This window comes from Peromyscus maniculatus, chromosome 17 (assembly GCF_049852395.1).
Source record: "Peromyscus maniculatus bairdii isolate BWxNUB_F1_BW_parent chromosome 17, HU_Pman_BW_mat_3.1, whole genome shotgun sequence".
Taxonomy (NCBI): domain Eukaryota; kingdom Metazoa; phylum Chordata; class Mammalia; order Rodentia; family Cricetidae; genus Peromyscus; species Peromyscus maniculatus.
In genome coordinates this window covers 20,219,374-20,239,686 of record NC_134868.1, presented here as the reverse complement: position 1 = coordinate 20,239,686, position 20,313 = coordinate 20,219,374, and the positions used below count along the sequence as shown (strand labels likewise).

General features: G+C 39.1%; 1 protein-coding gene across 2 annotated transcripts in view; it reads right to left on the bottom strand.

Annotated features, from left to right (window-relative positions):
• Positions 1–20,313, bottom strand: part of Neil3 (nei like DNA glycosylase 3) — a 64,535-nt gene that overhangs the window by 33,883 nt on the left and 10,339 nt on the right. The window contains exon 2 of one of the 2 annotated variants that reach the window (XM_006970907.4): positions 3,146–3,270. The exons of the other annotated variant lie outside the window; for it this stretch is intronic. Coding sequence (XP_006970969.1) covers positions 3,146–3,270 — 125 coding nt within the window. The remainder of the gene's footprint in view (positions 1–3,145; positions 3,271–20,313) is intronic. 2 annotated transcript variants of the gene reach the window in all.

The following is a 20,313-nucleotide window of genomic DNA, read 5'->3' as shown; positions in this document are numbered from 1 at the left end:
TGGATACCTGGATCCATTAAAGAACATGGCGATCTCAGGAATACACAGATGAGGTCAACTGCTTCTCAATAACTTTGCAGAGAAATTTACTAGAGAAAAGGTAATTTCCACAACAAAAGTGTCAGTGAGGACAACTGGATAGAAACAGGAAGAAAAAACACAAACACACACACACACACACACACACACACACACACACACACACACTTACAAAAAAGTACAATCCAAGGGCTAGAGAGATGGCTCAGCTTTTAAGAGGACCTGGGTTCAGTTCCCAGCATATGGTGACTCGCAGTCATTTGTAACTGCCATCCCAGGGAACTTGAATGTCCTCTCCTGGCCCCAGAGGGCATGCATACACATGGTGAGCATACAAACATACATACAGGAAAGACACCCATATGTGTGTGAACACCAAGTATTTACAACTCTGACATATACAGTTTCATAGAATTCTTATCATACTTAAATTTCAACCAACATGTTTTGTGATGGAATATGAAAACTATACTAAGCTGCAAAACTCCTTTATAAGTAGTTTATACATCCCACGAAGACAGATTAGCAAACTAGGAGGAATGGTTATATTATCTAATGTCTATGAGATGGAAGGTTCATACTAAACTACAAAACTAATTATGAAAGTCAATTGGCAAAATATATAAAATATTAGAAATACAGTTTCTAGTCTCTGAATAGGTGTGCAAATCACAGTCAGTTGTCAGTCACATAAATCAGAAATCAGAAAGCACCAAGTGCTCATAAGTGGAATAGTTACATCCGTTTTGATGGTGAAAGTTAGTCCACACAGTAGATCTGACTGATCGGATAGACACATTGATGCATGTCCATGCTGTGCTAGCCATATATGCGTCTAAAGTAAATAAAAATGAGATTTGGTGGTGGGGTTATTATATGTGTTTATATTTCTTAGTTTGTGGTCGTTATTTGTTGCAATTAGGCCTGGCAAGATGACTCAGCAGGCAAAGGCACTTGCCATGGAAGCACCGTGACCTGAGTTTGCAAGCACCAACACAAAATGGGGAGAGAACAGACCGCACAAGGTTGTCCTCTCAGCTCCACATGGGTGCTGTGATATGTGCACACACCAGACAACAACAAATGCAAAAATTATTTCGCCTTGTTTTAGTTGAAGCGTGTTAATATAGACATTCATCTCACAAGACTGCAACCATGCCTATAAAAGTGCATATGAAACACTGTTTAGTATTCCATGGTACTATTAAGATCCCTTAGATGAAGCCTTTACTAACAGAAATATTAAACTCTCTAATTTGAATTTTTCTTAAGTGGAGCTTTTTACACAGCTAGCTGTCTTCGAGTGGACCATAGAATGATTCTCTTACAGTACATTCTCCTTTCATAAACAAATGAATCCCTGAAGGTTGATAATTTCCCTGTGAATGAACATGCGTAATGACTAAAATGCAAAGGGAATTTTGATTATGCTAACCTTGGTATTTGGAGAACTGAAAGAAATCTTCTAAGTATGTTGCTTGCTATACAATCTCTGAGATACAGACAAGGACTGTGGCCAGAAAGCAAGCAAAAACCAAAGACTACATTTCTATCTAGAGTGCACAGACCTGCAGTTCCACACAAATGCCACCTCTCTCTGATGGAGTCATTTATTCCCTCAGAAGCATAGGTCAGGAGTGCATTTTTTAAAAATTAAAGTCATATTGTAATAGGGGATGTAGTTGATTTTTGATTGCTAAGTTCAGATTCCAACATGTGCCAGTGACCTTGAATTGCTACATAGAATAATCATTAGGGCCGCAGGAAATTCAAAGTAAGCAAGCCGGTGAATTTTTTTTCCCCACCCATATAGATAGAGAGGTACTCTCCAGGGATGATACTGGTTCACGTAGCTTGAAGATGGGACTGCCCTTGTTTAGAACTTCATGGAACACTTACTGACAGCTCTTTGCTGAGAAATGATTCCTTCCTTATCAGTGTGGTAGAGAACATTTGATAAAAGCCTCCCTTACATCCCACCAAAATAAGTGTACACCTAACACCAAGAATCAATACCATATCAATGTTTTTGACTATCGTCCATGGGTCCCTTTGTGTATGACTCTGTCCAGAGCTAAGTGCTTTCAATCTCATCAATCTACTGAATGTAACCGGCCATATATCATTACTGCATGAACCAGCAGACATATGCTGATGTTATCAATTCCAGAGTAAGGAAAGCCAGGATGTGACAATGTTGCCCAAGGACAGAAGCAGCTGACAACTGAGAGAACACCTCACAGGGGAAGCAATTACAGAAAGCTGAAGTCCTCTAAATGTGCAGTAGATGAGACACAATAAATAACAATCAGAGAGCCATGTCACCTCTCTGAGTGTTAGTCACCTTCAGTTAGAAGCCCAGGATCCAGGGAAAGCTCTTTTCCTTTTCATGTGATAGCTGCTCAATCCTTTAAAGGGACACCAGAAAAAAAAAAGTTCCAGGAAGCAAACCCATATTCACACTTAGTCAAACCTGAGGCTAACCTCTAAAACCACACTGCGATTTAACAGACATAACGAACTCACAGACCTGCCTCATTTCCCTGTAAGTTAAATAGGTGGTCATGCTAGCCTAATTCTTATCAGGGCAATCAAGGCCATATACATATACATCTGGCTTGTCTTTCTTTGCTAATACATTATCTGCCTATTTCCACAAGAACTTCAGTATTTCTGCAGGGAGTTTATGAATTCCTTAAGTTCCCAAATTCCATTCAGAGCTTTGGAGAAAGAAGACAGAAAACAAAACAAAACAAATCTAGTAATGCACTTAAGCCAAACTAGAATGTCACAAATGCAAAATAACCTATGTTACCAAAAGCAATTAACATTTGCTCTGATGTACTGGAGAAGCCCAGCTAGTCTATTGACGCCTTCTTCCAAAGAAAAACAAATTGACCGGACTCTAAGTAATGATGACATCACAACATACTCTTCTTGAGCTTATTTCTTTCCATGGTAGAATCCCAGCCTCTCACATTGGAGTTCTCTTAAATCTGGAACACTTTCTATATGATTAAATGTGAAACCTGGCAAGCTGCAAGCCAGGGCTTCCACATACATTTAAACATGGAGCATCATGATGTATTGTACAGGTTTATCTTACCGTAAAGCTATTGGGCCAAAGTACATAAACAGCTCCTTCCCCAAGGTTTCCACGCCACTGTAAACGTATCCATTAAACAATCTCAAAAACTGCCAGCCAGGATCTTTAGTATTCATTGTAGCAGCCTAGTAGAAAATACATACATATGTAACACACACACACACACGAAAACTTTAAGCACAATTATAATGCAATTCATAAATCCATTCCCATTACTCTACGACCAGGTTCATTCCTAAAAGAAAAGTGATCTCTAAGAAGTCAAATAATAGAATCATCTATATACATATATTTTGTCCAATTACTATGCAGTGACTGGAAAAGAAAATGGCCAATGTTTTCAACTGAAAAATAAAAGTTACTATAAATAATTAAGATGACCTTTTCCCAAGACGATTGTGTGTGTGTGTGTGTGTCCACGCACTGCATGCATGTGCATGAAATTACAGGAAAGCTATGAGAATGTTGTAAAACTAACAAATAAAGCTTTCTACTTCCAAAACTACATATAATCAAGGTCCTTGAAGGGGTATTCTGATTGGATTACTAAAAGTGATGAATAAAACTAAGATGAAAACTAAGATTTTAACTATACTGGTGTGTGGTGGGCCAAAAGAATATATTATATAGAGTCAGCTGTGTATTAAAGTTATACTTTGAACAGCCAAGGGTCTGTCAAAAGGCAAGCCATTTATTATGAATATTTGACGTTATCTAGCTCTTAATATTTCAGCTGTCTTCTACTATGAAATTCTTGCGTGCCCAAATATTCCCAGAACAATTGGCAAACAGTTCAGCTCTTCAGATCTGCTGAAGGTCTACATAACTAACTTTCCTGCTAGAGCCAGTGCTAGAACCAGGCAAAGACAAGCTGGCAGGGGTGACACATAGCTTTGTTTCTTGTGCTAATGAGCCTCAGACCATCAATCCTCTTCCCTTGAGGCCTAGTGGGTCTCTAGAGCAATTGACTGAGAACAAAAAAAGGTTTTTACATATCAAGGTGGAAGGTAGGGTGGAGGAACATTCCTGAGGAGACAGAGAACCCATGGCCAGAGAGAGAGAACACTGCAGGATAGAAAGACTTGACCAGGAAGAAGAGAAGAACACAGAAGTAATGTGGATAGTAAGGCAGAACTCTTGAGCCAGGAGTAGAGAGCAAGTAGGATGGAGGGAGAAGAAACAGAGGATGATAATGAGGCAGGAAGCGTAAGAGCTTAGTGTTGTGCCCAGATCGTGACCCCCAGAGAGACCACCAAAGACGAGCATGCCGGAATGCAAAAGCAAGGTTTAATTCTGGATATCCAAAAGCAATACAAGCCTAGGCAGGGACTTCATCCAATACATCCAACGAAGTGGAGGCTGGAGGAAGCGCCCACCTGTCTGCAAGCTCAGTTTTTAAAGGGAAAAGTCACAAGGTTACATCATTTAGGGGTGCTAGTACGGGTACAATTCTGATTGGCTCGCTTCTAGAGACTTCTAGAAATTACTTCTAAGGGAGTGGTTGCCCACCACCATTTCTCACTGGCTGCCCTCAGGTGGGGGCATTTCTGTGGCCAGTTACCCTGGAAACCAGGGAGAGGACATTCCATAGTCTGGCAGGCATTACCTCGTGACTATCTTGTGACTGTGAACTTCTACACTTCCTGGTTTCTGAAATCTGAACTGACTGGTTTCAGTAACTAATGGCCTATTCCCAAAAGGAGAAATCTTAGGCCTTAATTTTGGGGTGAAAGCATTTCTAAGATAGCTCATTTTGGTCTCACACTTAGTTGTTAGCAGGACTTTGAGGAACAGTAAAAGAGAAGCAAAGAGTAACTAACTGAGTGTCAGGATGGAACTGAAGCTATGTAGACAGGGTTTCATCCCAGAGAAATAAAGTAGAGGGATAAAGAGTTTGGTGTATCCAGATTTATTTTTGTCCTGAATTCCTGATGGAACTGTAGCTGAATAGATGGAATTTTTTTTTATTTTATTTATTTATTTATTTATTTATTTTGGTTTTTTGAGACAGGGTTTCTCTGTGTAGCTTTGCGCCTTTCCTGGAACTCACTTGGTAGACCAGGCTGGCCTCGAACTCACAGAGATCCGTCTGCCTCTGCCTCCCGAGTGCTGGGATTAAAGGCGTGCGCCACCACCGCCCGGCTTGAATAGATGGAATTTTATCTTAGAGGAATAAAGTTAACAGACATAACATAGCGTACGTAGATTTTTATCCCTCAGATATCCCACACCGGATGTAGCGAAATCCATGGACCCTGGGTATTCCATACCAGTGAAATTTTAGGCAAGTATAGTTAAGTCAAAAATCCACACTAAAAGTTGGAGAGAACTAGCAAAGCCCTGAGCTATCCTGTAGCACAGGGACACTTAGGAGAGCTAAAGAATGTGACCTCCTCTTCCTATGGTCTGTGGAAGATGAGAATTAAAGCGTGGTGTCCAGAATAGGGAATCTAATTCAAGATCTGCACCACACAAACCATAATGTTAACGCAAAGAAAAGAAAAATTCATTTTCCCATCAGCCTTCCGAAACCAAACAATATAGGTAGAATTCCAATTCATGTAATCACAAACATAACTAATACAAAACATACATACAAAATACAGGTTCTTTTGACGGGGGAAGGTAAGGAATGAGATTTGGTTCAGATATTGGTAATGTTTGTTTTCTTAAGCTGGGAAGGATGTATCCTAGTGTTCCTTATATCAAGTTTTATCATTCAGATATGTTTCATAGGCATCATTTAATGAACACTCAAAATTGAATAAAAATTTTATATAAGATAAAATAAGTGAGGATGGAGAGATAGTTGAGTTCTTAAGAGGACTTGCTGCTGTTGCAGAGGACTGACTTTTGCTCCCAACACCGACAAAGAACTCATAACTAACTCCAATTCTAGAGCATCCGATGCATTTTTTCTGGTCTCTACACACATATGTGGTGCACATACACAATGCAAGTAAGATACTCATACATATAAAATAAAAATAAATGTATCATTACAAATGGTAAAACAGGCACAGATAATAACCACACGTTTTTAAAAGATGGTGTACATCAAGGACAGAAGAGATTGTTGATCCCTCGGGGATAGAATTACACGGATTTATGAGTCACCCAGTGTGGATACTGGGAACCATACTTGGGTCCCTGAAAGAGCAGCAAGTGCTCTTCACTGTGAGGGCTTCGATCTAGCCCCAATCTACACATAATAACATAAAATGTTATTTCTGTCCATCTAGATGAGCTTAGACTCATGTGCTTAAGGGTTGCGGCTACACTCATTGGGGTCAGAAGAGGGCCTGTGGTATCCCTTTCCTCACTCTGTCTTTTGTCCTGTGAGGTCTATCCCTGAAGCAGAGGCCTGTTTTCTCAGCCAGGAGAAAATCCAGCAAACCCCAATGGCTGTCCTGTCTTTAACCACTCAAGGCTGGGTGGCAGGTACTTAAAGGGATGCTCAGTATGTTAGGTAGGTGCTGAGGTCGGAGCTCTGGTCCTCCTAATTCTGCACCAATGCTCTAAACAGTTGAGGTATCACTCCAGCCCTCTTCCCCAAAACACAATCACACACACACACACACACACACACACACACACACACACACACACTCTACAAGCTATACTTTACACATTACCTCTTAATCTTGGATAATCTGTCATTTACCACTAATTTTTTTTCTTTCTTCTCAAAGGGACAAAAATGGCTCAGAAGACTCTGAACAGGGGTGAAAAAAGGTTTCATCTTCTCTTCAATTTCAGGTGAAGTAATATTCTCCCACAATTTTCAAACATTTGGCTCATGAATATGTGTTATTCTAAATGACTGATTCTAATGTTTCTATTCTTTATTTTTACTAAACTGGTCTTTGTTAAAAAAAATAAACTCTAGTGTTTATTTCTGAGAAATGATAAGCAAATATGCAAGAAGGCTGAGAAAAGCCATTCTTCCATGGCTCAAGATTACAGTAGAAACAGCTCATGCCAGAATTTTCCACTGCCTAAAGTTCAGGGACCCTTAAAGGCCTTTTAAGTCTTTCTTTTATACCTTTTCTTTTACTTTTTCATGTCCCTTGGTTCTTTGAGATAGGGTCTCATTATGTAGCAGTGGTTATCCTGGACTCACCATGTAGACCAGGCTGGCCTCAAACTCACAAAAAATCCTCCTGTCTCATCCTCCCAAGTGCTGGTATTAAAGGTGTGTGCTACCATAACAGGCTTAGGTCTTGTCTTTGTGGTCAGTATTGGGGAATTAGCTACAGGCTCAAAATAACTAATAAACACAAACAAATAATGGTTAGAATAAAAGCCTTCCAGTTCTGCAGAAAACACAGGAAGAGCCTGGAAGATTCTAGTATCTGAGTTACTAGTCCAGGAGTTACCATGTCCTTAGAACTTCTGCTTCTGAATCTTCTTCTTTTTCACAAATGAACCCAAAGACCTCTGTATGATGATCAGCTACTAGCAAGGCAGGCTAGAGTGTTCAGGGAGGGGAAAACATGTGTTCACATCTGCTCTGCTTTGGTAAATGAATATGTGACTGCCCTGGATTGACTAACAGCAAGAGTCTTGCTTTTCTGTCTCCAGGAGTCTCTAAGCCACTTACATACACTTCAAGCCAAGCATAGACTCCAACCCAGAGTTCAAGGTAGGTTTCCATAGCAACCGATTAGTATGTATAAAGTTCTTTAAACTAGCCAGGACACTTTTAAAATGATGAAATACAGAGCAGACATAGATCTTTTATGAGTAACTTTTGTCTAAGTACAGATTAGGTCACATTTTCAGGATTCCAGATTTAAAATCTGTCATTTTAAATTTTCACTTATAAGCTAATGTCTCAGAACCTTGTTTCTTTGCCATTCCAATGTCAACTATCTCTTATTCAGCCCTATAAATTTTTCATTAGTATCTGGTTTTAACCATACATACTCTCTGGAATGTTCTATTAGGGCTTCCAGCAGAGTGTCAGGGATGAATCACATCCAACACACACACACACACACACACACACACACACGCTTGGATCTAGCATGTTTCCCAAGTTCTTGGTTCAGCGGGAAATAGCTACTCGTGCTTTGAGCTCATTTGGCCCAATGGTTTTACAAATTAACACCAAATTTAAAATCTACCCAATATCTGGTCAATTACATATGCTTTTGTTAGCTGCCACATTGCTGTTTTTCACCTTAGGGTCCTATACCACGTTGCCCCACATCCCTTCCCTACATGGGAACTCACAGAATTAGATGGTTCTTGTTACCCATTTACTCCCGGCCCAGACGTTTTTCTTTCTTTCCTTTACCCAGTTCTGACTTCGCCATGGTTTATAATGGCTCTTGGCAAAGGCTCAGCTGCTGTCACAATACGGGATAAGATAGTAAATGAGACCTAATTGTCTCATGTGAAGTCTCCTCAAATTGCTAAATTAACAGCTTTGACAAGGACTTACATCATTTACGTAAAAACTGTAGAAGCCAAAAGCTGACAGTTCATGTTATTCTCTTCGCTTTGTCTACAACTGACGCTCTCTTGACAAGCAAAGTGGCGCATGACATCTAGAAAGACAACTCTTTCCATTAAAAATGGCCGATTCGTGACTGTTTAATTGGATTACTTCATTTCAGAAAAGTTTATTGACATCCTTGTATATTTCAGGCTGGGTTCTAGAAGCTGAACAGGTATTAGTAAGTCAAATAAATTAAATCACTCCATCATTGTGGAGTTTATACTCTAGTGGGGAAAAGACCAAGAGAGAAGTATCAGAACAGTTTTTTAGGATATTTCAAAAAGAAGTAAAAGCTGGGTGGTGGTGATACACACCCTTAATCCTAGCACTGGGGAGGCAGAGGCAGTCAGATCTCTGTGAGTTCAAGGTCAGGTCGGTCTACAGTGTGAGTTCCAGGAGAGCCAGGACTGTTCTGAAGAGAAATCCTGTCTTGAAAAACCAAAAAGAAATAGAGATTATTGGGGTTGGGGATTTAGCTCAATGGTAGAGTGCTTGCCTAGCAAGCACAAGGCCCTGGGTTTGGTCCTCAGCTCTGAACAAAAAAAAAAGAAATAGAGATGAGAAGATCAAGGTTGCGAAGAGGGTATAGCCTCTTGCAGTTTTAAATAACCTCACTGGGGAACTGGCATTTGATCAAGTTTTAAATGAGGCGAGGGAGTGAGCTATGGCTTTAGAAGAAGGAGTAACAGTGCAATGCCATTCTTGTGTCACAGGCCAGGGTGGCCACTGCACCGAGGACTAGTGGGATAAGATAAGTGAGCCTTGAAATATAAAAGGAGTCAGATTGCACGGCCTAAGGTCCAATTTAAGGAGTGGCTTTTTTCTCCTTAATGGAGTGAAGCAAAAATATGATCTGCATTAGTATTTTAAATGCACTCAGTGGTTGCTGGATAGAATTTTGGCTGAAGGAGTTGAAAGTAAGAGCCTGAATATGACTTATGAGACAACTGCAAAGATCCAGCTAAGAAACAGAAGGATCTGGGCCAGTGAGATGTAGCATACTGAAAATGGCCAAACTTTTAAACATATTTAGAAAGTCAAAGTATTTGCAAATGAACTGAATGAGGGAAAGGAGAGACAGAGATCTAAGATGATTACTTTGGGGCCTGAATAATAAGATGGAAGTCACAGAGAGACCTGAGGAAAACACACAGGACAGAGAAAGTGGGTTTGGTTTTAGACATGTTAAAGTTGAGGTGTCTGGTGCCAGGCGGTGGTGGCGCATGCCTTAAACCTCAGCACTCGGGAGGCAGAGACAGGCAGATCTCTGTGAGTTTGAGGCCAGCCTGGTCTACAGAGGGAAAGGACAGTCAAGGTTACACAGAGAAACTGTCTCAGGAAAAAAAAAAAAAAAAAGAGTTGCCATGTCTGTTAGGAAAACATCAAGAAGTCGTACATGGAATTCTGGGGTTTAAGGAGATATTTGTGCTTGAAGATAGACATTTTGTTCAGTGTTCTGCAGAGGAAATGTCTAAAATAGTGATGTTAGATGGGATGGATGGGACTATTTTCAAATAAACAGCCCAGGCACAACAAAGGTCTAAGGTACTCCAGAGTTAAGCTGTTGGGAGGAAAAAGGACGAGGTAAAAAGCTTATGATGTCAGGGAAAAGAGGACATGCCACAGGGAGACCAAGGAGGCAGCAGGCAAGGCAATAGCAAAACCCAGCAAGGCTGGCATGCCAGGAGCACGTGGAAAGCGTTTCAAGGAAGAGGCCACGTGGAAGGCTACTGACAAACCAAGTTAAGACAAAGTCTGAGCCTGGACCCTGAACCCAGCCACACAGGAGGAATTCACAGAAGGAGATTTAGAGACGTAAGAAGAGCAAATGCCTGGTTAGAGCAGCAGGATGGAGATATCACAGAGCAGTGTGTCCACAGAGAGGCAGAATGAAGTCTCAATGTGTACGGAACACACAAACGCGGGTGATAAGAGGAACCGGAGATCAGCAAATTTTTGTTCATTTTGAGATGACTTGTGTTTGTATGTTGATGGGAAAGATTCCTTCTTGGAAAGCAATCACACAAGAGAACACCTGCAGCACCATCTTTAGGAAGCAAGAAGAGAAGACTCAACATCACACGTAATGTGTTGGTCTGAATGGAGACACGCACTTTAATATCAGGATGGAGGGCAGACAATGCAGGCATAAAGGGGAGTCAGTATGGAGTCATGCCTGTCCTATTTATCTACTGATTGATGAAGTTTTCCGAGTACACTAGGAAACAAGGTCATCAACTAAGAGAAATACGGGGATCCGGATCCTCAAAAATTATGTGTAGTATGTGATAATGTTATGCCATCTCATCATCCTCAGGTTGAAGCCAATGTCCTCACACAAATGGTATCACTACTTCCATCCTCTCATTTAAAAATCTGCCAAAAAACATCTATGAAAAAGATGGCCTTGAAATCTCACTGGATAACACCAAGGGCACGCCCAACTATCACAACTAAAGCTCATTAATTAATTGTCCTAATTTCACTGGAAGAAAATGCTCTTAGTTGTTTACCTAGTTAATCTTGTGCTTACCTACATCATAACTCTCCTGATTTTTGTTTTTTAATTTTATAGATTCTGAAAACCTGGCCAATATCTGACAGGTATTTTATACCCTATAAGGACAACTGTCCCACTGTCAGAACACTGAAGTTTAATTCAGCAGCAATGTACCATTGTTGATTGTTGTAACTGGAGGACCAAAATATTTAAGTAAAATTCATATCTAATATTTGGTACCTTTTAAAGCTAAACCACTATATTCAGACATATATGTGGTGATATTTTATTTGTACTGAAATGTTATTTTAATTTTATGTTAATAAATAAAGTTGCCCTGGGGTCAGAGCTATTAGAGCCATAGTGAGAGCGTGGTGGTTAGAAGAGCTAGGTAGATTTCTGTGTGTTCAGGGATACAGCCAGTATTGGAGACATACGCCTTTAAGACCTGGAGGGCGGTACTTACAGGCAGTGATGAGGCAGTCATGTGGTTGGGTTTACAACCAATGAGAAGGCAGAACAGAAAGAATATTTAAACAGGGACACAGGAAGTACCTCCCTCTCTCGGGGAAGCTAGGAGCACTGCAGGAGGTAAGATTTTATCTCTGAGCTCTGACCTCTCGGCTTTTCTCTTTTACCTTGGCTCTGTGTTTCTTATTTTAATAATACGATTGGTTACATCTACATCTGGCGCCCAACGTGACAAGAATCCATTAAAAACTGCTTGGGGCCGGCTCCCTAGCCGGAGCAGCCGGCTCCCTAGCCCCGGCCCAGGTCTGCTTGGGCTCAGGCTGGACTGTGAGCTGCTTGCTTAAAGCCAGTGCTACAAACAGCTCAGGCCTGCCCTGCTACACAGGGCCCCTGCCTGTAAAGCCAAGCCTTGACTGGGCTCAAGAGGGAACAAGTGGCTGGCTTTAAGCTTTAGCCGGCTACCCCTTCGCTTTCGCTTTCACTTTCACTTTCACTTTCGCTTTCGCTTTCGCTTTCGCTTTCGCTTTTGCTTTCTCTCTTGCTTTCTCTCTGTCTCTCTGTTTCTCTCTCTCTCTCTCTCTCTCTCTCTCTCTCTCTCTCTCTCTCTCTCTCTGGATTTACACCTAGGACTCTAGGTGGCTGTTTTGAAATTCGCTCGGATTTCTACTGTTCTACGCAGATTTGGTAAGTCATAAAGGAAACTATTTAAAAGACAAATTTTTTCCACATTTAAAAAAAATGGGTTTCCTGTGTACATTGGAAGAAAATTGGGTTTTGTTTGAAATTTTAGGCAGTCTGACAATGGAACAACTATATGAAAAGATTAGTATTATGGGAATTATGCAGTTAATCACCATGCTTATTCTCATTTTACTATTTAAAAAGATAGTCGATTTAAGTGCCAGGATAACAGCTTTAGAAAAACCTGTTAATTTTAACAGTGAAGTTGGTTCAAGTTTGGATCATAAGGTTACAGAAAGAAAGCCTGTTTTCACACAATCATCCTTAATTTATCCTGTAACCGTACAGCAGATGCCTGATCAAATGGCTACACAAAATATCTGGGCTCCAATTGAACTGATGGATTTTAAAAGGTTTAAGGAGGCAATAGTATCTTATGGCATGCATTCCCCATATGTAAAGCAAATGTTAAACTCTTGGTCAACATATAATAGGATTATACCACAGGACTGGCGGGACCTTGCACAAGCTGTTCTGGAACCCAGCCAGAGAATTCAATTTCTAACGTGGTTTAAGGAGGAAGCTAGAAACGTAGAAACACAATGGAGGGATAAAGGAATACAAGTTTGTCAGGATCAGCTTATTGGAGAAGGCCAATATGCTTCAATACAAACACAATGTTTATATGATGTTCAAACCGTAATTTTATGTCGAATGGCAGCCTTGAATGCATGGGACAGAGTTGATGAACCAGGAAAAAAACATGAGTCATTCACAAAGGTTATGCAAGGCCCTAAAGAATCTTTCACAGATTTTTTAGAAAGACTGGCTTCAGCAGTAAACAGAATGGTCTCAGGATCAGAAGCTAGTAAGGCGATAATTGAAGCTTTGGCATTTGAGAATGCGAATGCAGCATGCAAAAGAATAATCAGGCCGTTAAGGGCAAGATCTGCACCTTTGGAAGATTGGATTAGAGAAACAATTAATGTTGAGGTTGATGAGCATGATACGTGGGTAGGAGAAGTAATTTCAAAAGGTTTGAGGAGTGTTAGATGTTTTGGGTGTGGAAAGCAAGGACATTTTAAAAGGGACTGTAAACAGGTCAATCCTAGAAGCAATGTTTCTTCAAGGAACAATGGCAACAGAATGCCCCTTCCTTCTGGAGTATGCAGAAGGTGTGGTAAGGGAAAACACTGGACCAACGAATGTAGATCAACAAAGGACAGACAGGGTAATCCTTTGCCTCAGTTTTCGGGAAACTCCCGGAGGGGCCTCATGCAGGCCCCCATAGCAAAACCAGTTCAAACCTTTCCTGCAGCTGTAGAGGAAATCCCTGCTCTGAGCGATTAAATAACCAAATGACTATTGGAATAAATCAGGCTGGTCAGGATGATGAAAAAGAGAGAATAGAAAATTCAGGAGAAAACATAAAGAAAATTTTTTGGCAAACTTCTATTAATGAACAAAGACCAAAATTAACGATAAAAATAAATGGTGTTTTGTTGTCTGGTCTGGTAGACACAGGTGCGGACATTACCATAATTGCACCAGAATTTTGGCATCCAGCTTGGCCTCTTCAGGAGGTAAACGTTCAACTGTTAGGAATTGGGACATTATCTGGAGTGAAACAGAGTGCAAGATGGCTGGAATGTATAGGTCCAGAAGGACAGAGAGGAAAATTAAAACCATATGTCGCTAACATAGCTATGAACCTGTGGGGTCGAGACTTGTTGCAACAATGGAATACTCAGATTAAAATCCCTCCAATCTCAGAAACAAATCATAAACTAGCACATGTTTCTGAGAGAAATATTAGAAGGCATTATTTTGAGTGGTCACCAGCCATCCATATTATACAGGAACAGGGCACAACAACTGATAATCTTCCAAAAATACCAACAGCTCTACCTTTAAAATGGTTAACAGACAAGCCTGTATGGGTTCAGCAATGGCCTTTAACAACAGAGAAACTCCAGGCTTTAGAAGAGCTGGTAGAAGAACAGTTAAATGCTCAGCATATTGAACAGTCAACCAGCCCTTGGAATTCTCCTGTATTTGTTATTAAAAAGAAATCTGGTAAATGGAGAATGGTAACAGACCTTAGAGCAATTAACAAAGTAATTCAGCCGATGGGCTCTCTACAATCTGGAATTCCTTTGCCTACTCTGTTACCAAAAGGATGGCCTCTCATAGTTATTGATTTAAAAGACTGTTTCTTTTCAATACCCTTACAAGAAAAGGACAAAGAAAGATTTGCTTTCACAGTGCCTACTTATAATAATTCTCAACCGGTTAAAAGATTTCAATGGAGGGTCCTCCCACAGGGAATGTTAAATAGCCCAACTCTGTGCCAATATTTTGTACAACAGCCATTGGAAGTGATACGTAAAAAATTTCCTAAATCTATAATTTATCATTATATGGATGATATTTTACTAGCTGACTCAAATGCAGATACTTTAGAAAGAATGTTTGAAGAAGTAAAGAAAATTTTGCCTTGCTGGGGATTACAAATTGCTCCTGAAAAAATACAAAGAGGAGATTCTATTAATTATTTAGGATATAAAATAGAGCTACAAAAAATTAGACCCCAAAAGGTGCAAATTAGGAGAGATAGACTACAGACTCTTAATGACTTTCAAAGATTATTTGGAGATATTTCTCATCTACGAACTATTGTTGGGGTAAAAAATGATGAACTGACTAATTTGTTCAAAACCTTAGAAGGTGACAAGGACTTAAATAGTCCAAGAGAATTATCACCTGAAGCTGAGAAAGAATTGGCCTTGGTAGAAAAGAAAGTACATGAAGGGCACGTGGATCGTATTGATCCAAAGCTGGATTGCATTTTGGTTATTTTACCCTCTAGGCATTCCCCTACTGGAATATTAATGCAGAGGGAAGATATTATATTGGAATGGATATTTTTACCAAATAAACCAAATAAAAAATTAAAAACTTATGGGGAAAAAATCTCTGACTTGATTTGGAAAGGAAAATTGAGACTTCGTCAATTAGCAGGAATAGACCCAGCAGAAATTGTCGTACCTTTAACTAAGGAGGACATTGAAAAATTATGGACAGAAAGTGAACCTTGGCAAAGAGCTTGCAGTAATTTTTTGGGAGAAATTAACAGCAAATATCCCAAAAGCAACAGAATTGATTTTATAAAGAGAGCTGATTGGATCTTGCCTCGAATTGTACGGCAAAAACCCATATCTGGAGTTCGTACATTTTATACAGATGCCAATAAACAAGGAAAGGCAGGTTACAAATCAGAAAATTTAAGTAAAGTGGTACAAAGTCCTTATAATTCAGTGCAAAAATCAGAATTGTATGCTATTCTGTTGGTATTAATGGATTTTTCAGAACCTCTCAACATAGTAACTGACTCTCAGTATGCTGAAAGAGTGGTGTTACATATTGAGACTGCAGAATTTATCCCTGATGCTTCAGAATTAACTTCACTATTTATTCAATTACAAGATACAATCAGGAAAAGGAGTCATCCTTTATATATAACTCACATCCGATCTCATACTGGTCTGCCAGGCCCTCTAGCACAAGGCAATGATGAGATTGATAAATTATTGATAGGAAATGTGCTGGAGGCCTCAGAATTTCATAAAAAACATCATGTCAATAGTAAAGGTTTAAAAAAGGATTTTCCCATAACCTGGCAACAAGCCAAAGAAATAGTAAAGAAATGTCCTACTTGTTCCTTCTATAATCAAACGCCATTACCAGCAGGATGTAACCCAAAGGGTACTCAGAGAAATGAAATCTGGCAGATGGATGTGTTTCACTTTGCAGAATTTGGAAAACTGAAATATGTACACCACACTATCGATACTTATTCAGGATTTCAATGGGCAACTGCTTTGAGTTCTGAAAAAGCTGATTCTGTAATCACTCATTTGCTAGAAGTTATGGCCATCATGGGTATACCTGCACAAATCAAAACTGACAATGCTCCATCATATGTCTCTGTTAAAATGAAACAGTTTTTTGCTTATTACAATATAAAGCATATTACAGGTATACCACATAATCCTACAGGTCAAGCAGTTATAGAAAGGTCAAACAGAACTCTAAAGGATATGCTAAATAAACAGAAAGGAGTAACAAAAACCCCCAGAAATAGACTGCATAATGCTCTATTAACTTTGAATTTTCTGAATGCCAATGAGAAAGGAACAACAGCTGCAGAGAGACATTGGGTAATAGAAAAAACTACAGAATTAAATCAGCCTATATACTTTAAGGATGTGCTGACCTCAGAATGGAAGCCAGGGTATGTATTACGTTGGGGACGAGGTTTTGCTTTTGTTTCTACAGGAGAAGATAAGCTGTGGATACCATCAAAATTGATAAAGGTTCGATTTGAACAAGAAAAACCTCTTAATTAGAGGAGGTGATAGTTCATCAACCAGCATGAACATCCAATTTAAACTAACTTGTACCTGTAACACATGTCTTTTCATTTAATCAGATAATAACTTGCCAAAAAGGAACATCCCCAAAATTAGTCTTGGGGGAAGGTTTTTGTTTTTGTCTTTTAGGAGAATGAAGGTTAAGGAATCTGAAGGACACAAGACAAATGAGACAACTGAAGAAAAGGGACAAATCATCTATCCCAGGAAACAGAGTATATGGGAGTATATGGCATATGGTTATATATTATCTAAAAAATTTTATGTCTTCTTAAATGTTTGTTTCTGCTTTTCTCTAAAGATTTAACACTATTGGTTTTCTAATAGTCCCAGTTCAATTAAAATTTAAAGCTGACTTTGGAGTTGGAGAATGGCTCTCTCCTTCTTTAAACTCAAGCATGTTGTTAAAATGAAAATACAAACTCCCTGTATCATGACAGAATAAAAGAGCCATTTTCTGCTATGGGACAGGACAAAAGCCAAATTAATTAAGGGACTATTCTATTACTAATCTCAACTCTTTGATTCTATTCTGATTCTTTAAACTTTTCTTAAAGTATAAATTTTATATCAAAATTTACAAGATTAATATATATATACATTTTAAACTTTGTTAAGATATGAATGGTCATATAGAGTACTAACTAATTCTAGAAAAAAGGCTTCAGTTAGCTGCATATATATGTCTTTGTGTTCGAGTCTCTTATCAGTTTTCTGCAGGAAATCACGGCCAGGCCTAACATCAACTGAAGTCTCCGGAAAGAAGATGGGGCCCCACAACCACAACAACAACAACAATTCCACGTGGACAATAATAATATCACTAAGCTGACAAACATCATCTACAGATCAGCTTTGAACTACAAGGTGCTCAGAACAATTTTGAGATGACTAGCTGAGATGATCCAGTCTCAAAGACTACTTGAATAAGGACTTGAGATAAACCCTGAACTTTGGCTTTATACACAGACTGGATAATAATGAAGGATATAGTTACCTTTCCTAGAATTTGACAATTAACCTAAATTTTTCTTTCAGGATAAAGATAACTTCACCCATACCCAGCAGGAAGCAATTTTAAGAATATGACACCCACATTGCCAAAGAAGTGGTGTGGGGCAGGTGGTTTTTTGGTTCTTTTAATGGGTTTTGGGTCTGGGATAATTTTCAATTGTTTAGGGGGGTTGGTTACAAGTTGTTGTCAAGGGTTAGGAAAAAGGCTAAGCAAAGGAGATTAGATTTAAGGTTCTCGTTTAAAAAAAAAAAAAAAAAAAAAAGAAAGAAAAAAAGACAATTACTAGTTTTAAATACTTTACATTATTACCAACTATTAGGATATAAAGAAATGAAAGTTAGTAGTTAGACATTACAATAGAAATTGTAGTCATATTAGATATGTTTTAAAAATTGAGCAGATATATTTTAGACAGGTCATCTTCAAACCCTTCAGAGATCTAATGAATATGGCATTTAAAATATTTTAATAACTTAGAAATTTTTCTTTTTTGAGACATGTCAGCTCCTGGCAGTACCAATCTACTTCAGAGAAAATATGGGCATTGAAGAAACTGCATATGGAGTTAATTTTCATTGTGGCAAAAGTTAGCCACTGGACAACAAAGTATCCTCAAATCAACAGGACAAAATGGACAGACAGAACACGAAACAAAGGACTACCGATTCCTGCCAAAACAAGTATGGTTATGGCTTTATCAGAAGGCATCTTCTGAGGCCAGGACAATATGGCACCATCCCTGAAGTCGCCTTCACAATCTGGAAAAGGTACAGTGCCCTTTTCTTTGAAGGCAGCTGAACAGGCAGTGGGCCGATGGCTTCTGTTGTGCAATGGAACAGCAACTGAAAGCTCACGCCTCTCAATAGTAGACTGGCATTTAATAGAGGGATGTGGAGAAGAAGAGGATACTGAGATGAAGCCATATATACACAGACAAGAAGAATGGACAGCTGAATTCAAAAACCATCAACAATTTCCAGAATTTAAAATCCTGAATCATGACATGACACTAGTGGAATTCAGGTGTTCCTGGTACATGGACTGCTCTCACCCAATGTGAGGTTGAACTGTTGACCTTGTGTACAACCTACTTCACAAATGAGTCTGTCAGATACGCTAAGCCTATAGGCTGAAGATGATGCCCCAACACTGTGGAGAAACCTCAGGTGACTGTCCAGGCAGCTGGCTGTTTCTGTCAACTCACAAAATTTTTGGAAGTTGCTTTTGTGCACTTCCTGTTTTTATTTTTGTTAGCTAATATTATTTCCTTCTTGGGTCTCTGAGGGAGTTGAAGATTAGTTAGTTATAGTTGAAGATTAATTAGGATAGAAAGTGAATTAGATACATTTTGGACTTACTAAAATAGGATAGATAAGGGAATTATTTTCTCTGATTTGTCAAATACAAATGGACTAGACATCGTTTAGGTATTTGTTACTTGTATATATTGTATATAGTTATTGTACTTTTGTATATAGTTTTTCTTTTGTTAGTTATAACCTTTTGCCTTTTTTCTTTTTATTAAAATAGAAAAGGGGAAATGTGGTGATATTTTATTTGTACTGAAATGTTATTTTAATTTTATGTTAATAAATAAAGTTGCCCTGGGGTCAGAGCTATTAGAGCCATAGTGAGAGCGTGGTGGTTAGAAGAGCTAGGTAGATTTCTGTGTGTTCAGGGATACAGCCAGTATTGGAGACATACGCCTTTAAGACCTGGAGGGCGGTACTTACAGGCAGTGATGAGGCAGTCATGTGGTTGGGTTTACAACCAATGAGAAGGCAGAACAGAAAGAATATTTAAACAGGGACACAGGAAGTACCTCCCTCTCTCGGGGAAGCTAGGAGCACTGCAGGAGGTAAGATTTTATCTCTGAGCTCTGACCTCTCGGCTTTTCTCTTTTACCTTGGCTCTGTGTTTCTTATTTTAATAATACGATTGGTTACATCTACACATATATCTCAGAAACGTCTTATAGAAAAGAAAATATGAGCTTTAATGGAAGTCTGAACTTTTGGCTATTAAAATACCCAGGGCTACAATAATACCTGTTAGGGAGAGATCCAAATCATCTTCATACTACTAACTATTCTAGATTTTTCTCAGGTAATTTCTAACAGTGTGCTAACTTACTATACAGAACACATAAAGTGGATAATACGGTTCTTGTATAGTCTATGAAGAGGACCTAAAATATCACACTTAGGGGTTGATTTTAACAAATTTTTGTTGCACTATAGACCTCTATGCATACATATAAACAGACACACACACACACACACACACACACACACACACACACACACGGTATACTCAAGGAAGCAAGGGTTGTCTTAGAGCATCCATTAGTACATCTACTGTTAACTATCAGAAACTGTAGGAACATCTAAACGTGAAAATTTTACCCTTTAAGTATTATAAAACAAAGCCTTCATGGATTGTCCTTCAAACCTTTATGATTCCGGGACCACTTACTTATTAACAACTCAGAGGAGACCATATGCCCTTGCAAATCAATTCTGTTGTGCCTAGGAGGAGGAATCCAAAAATATAAAGGCCAAT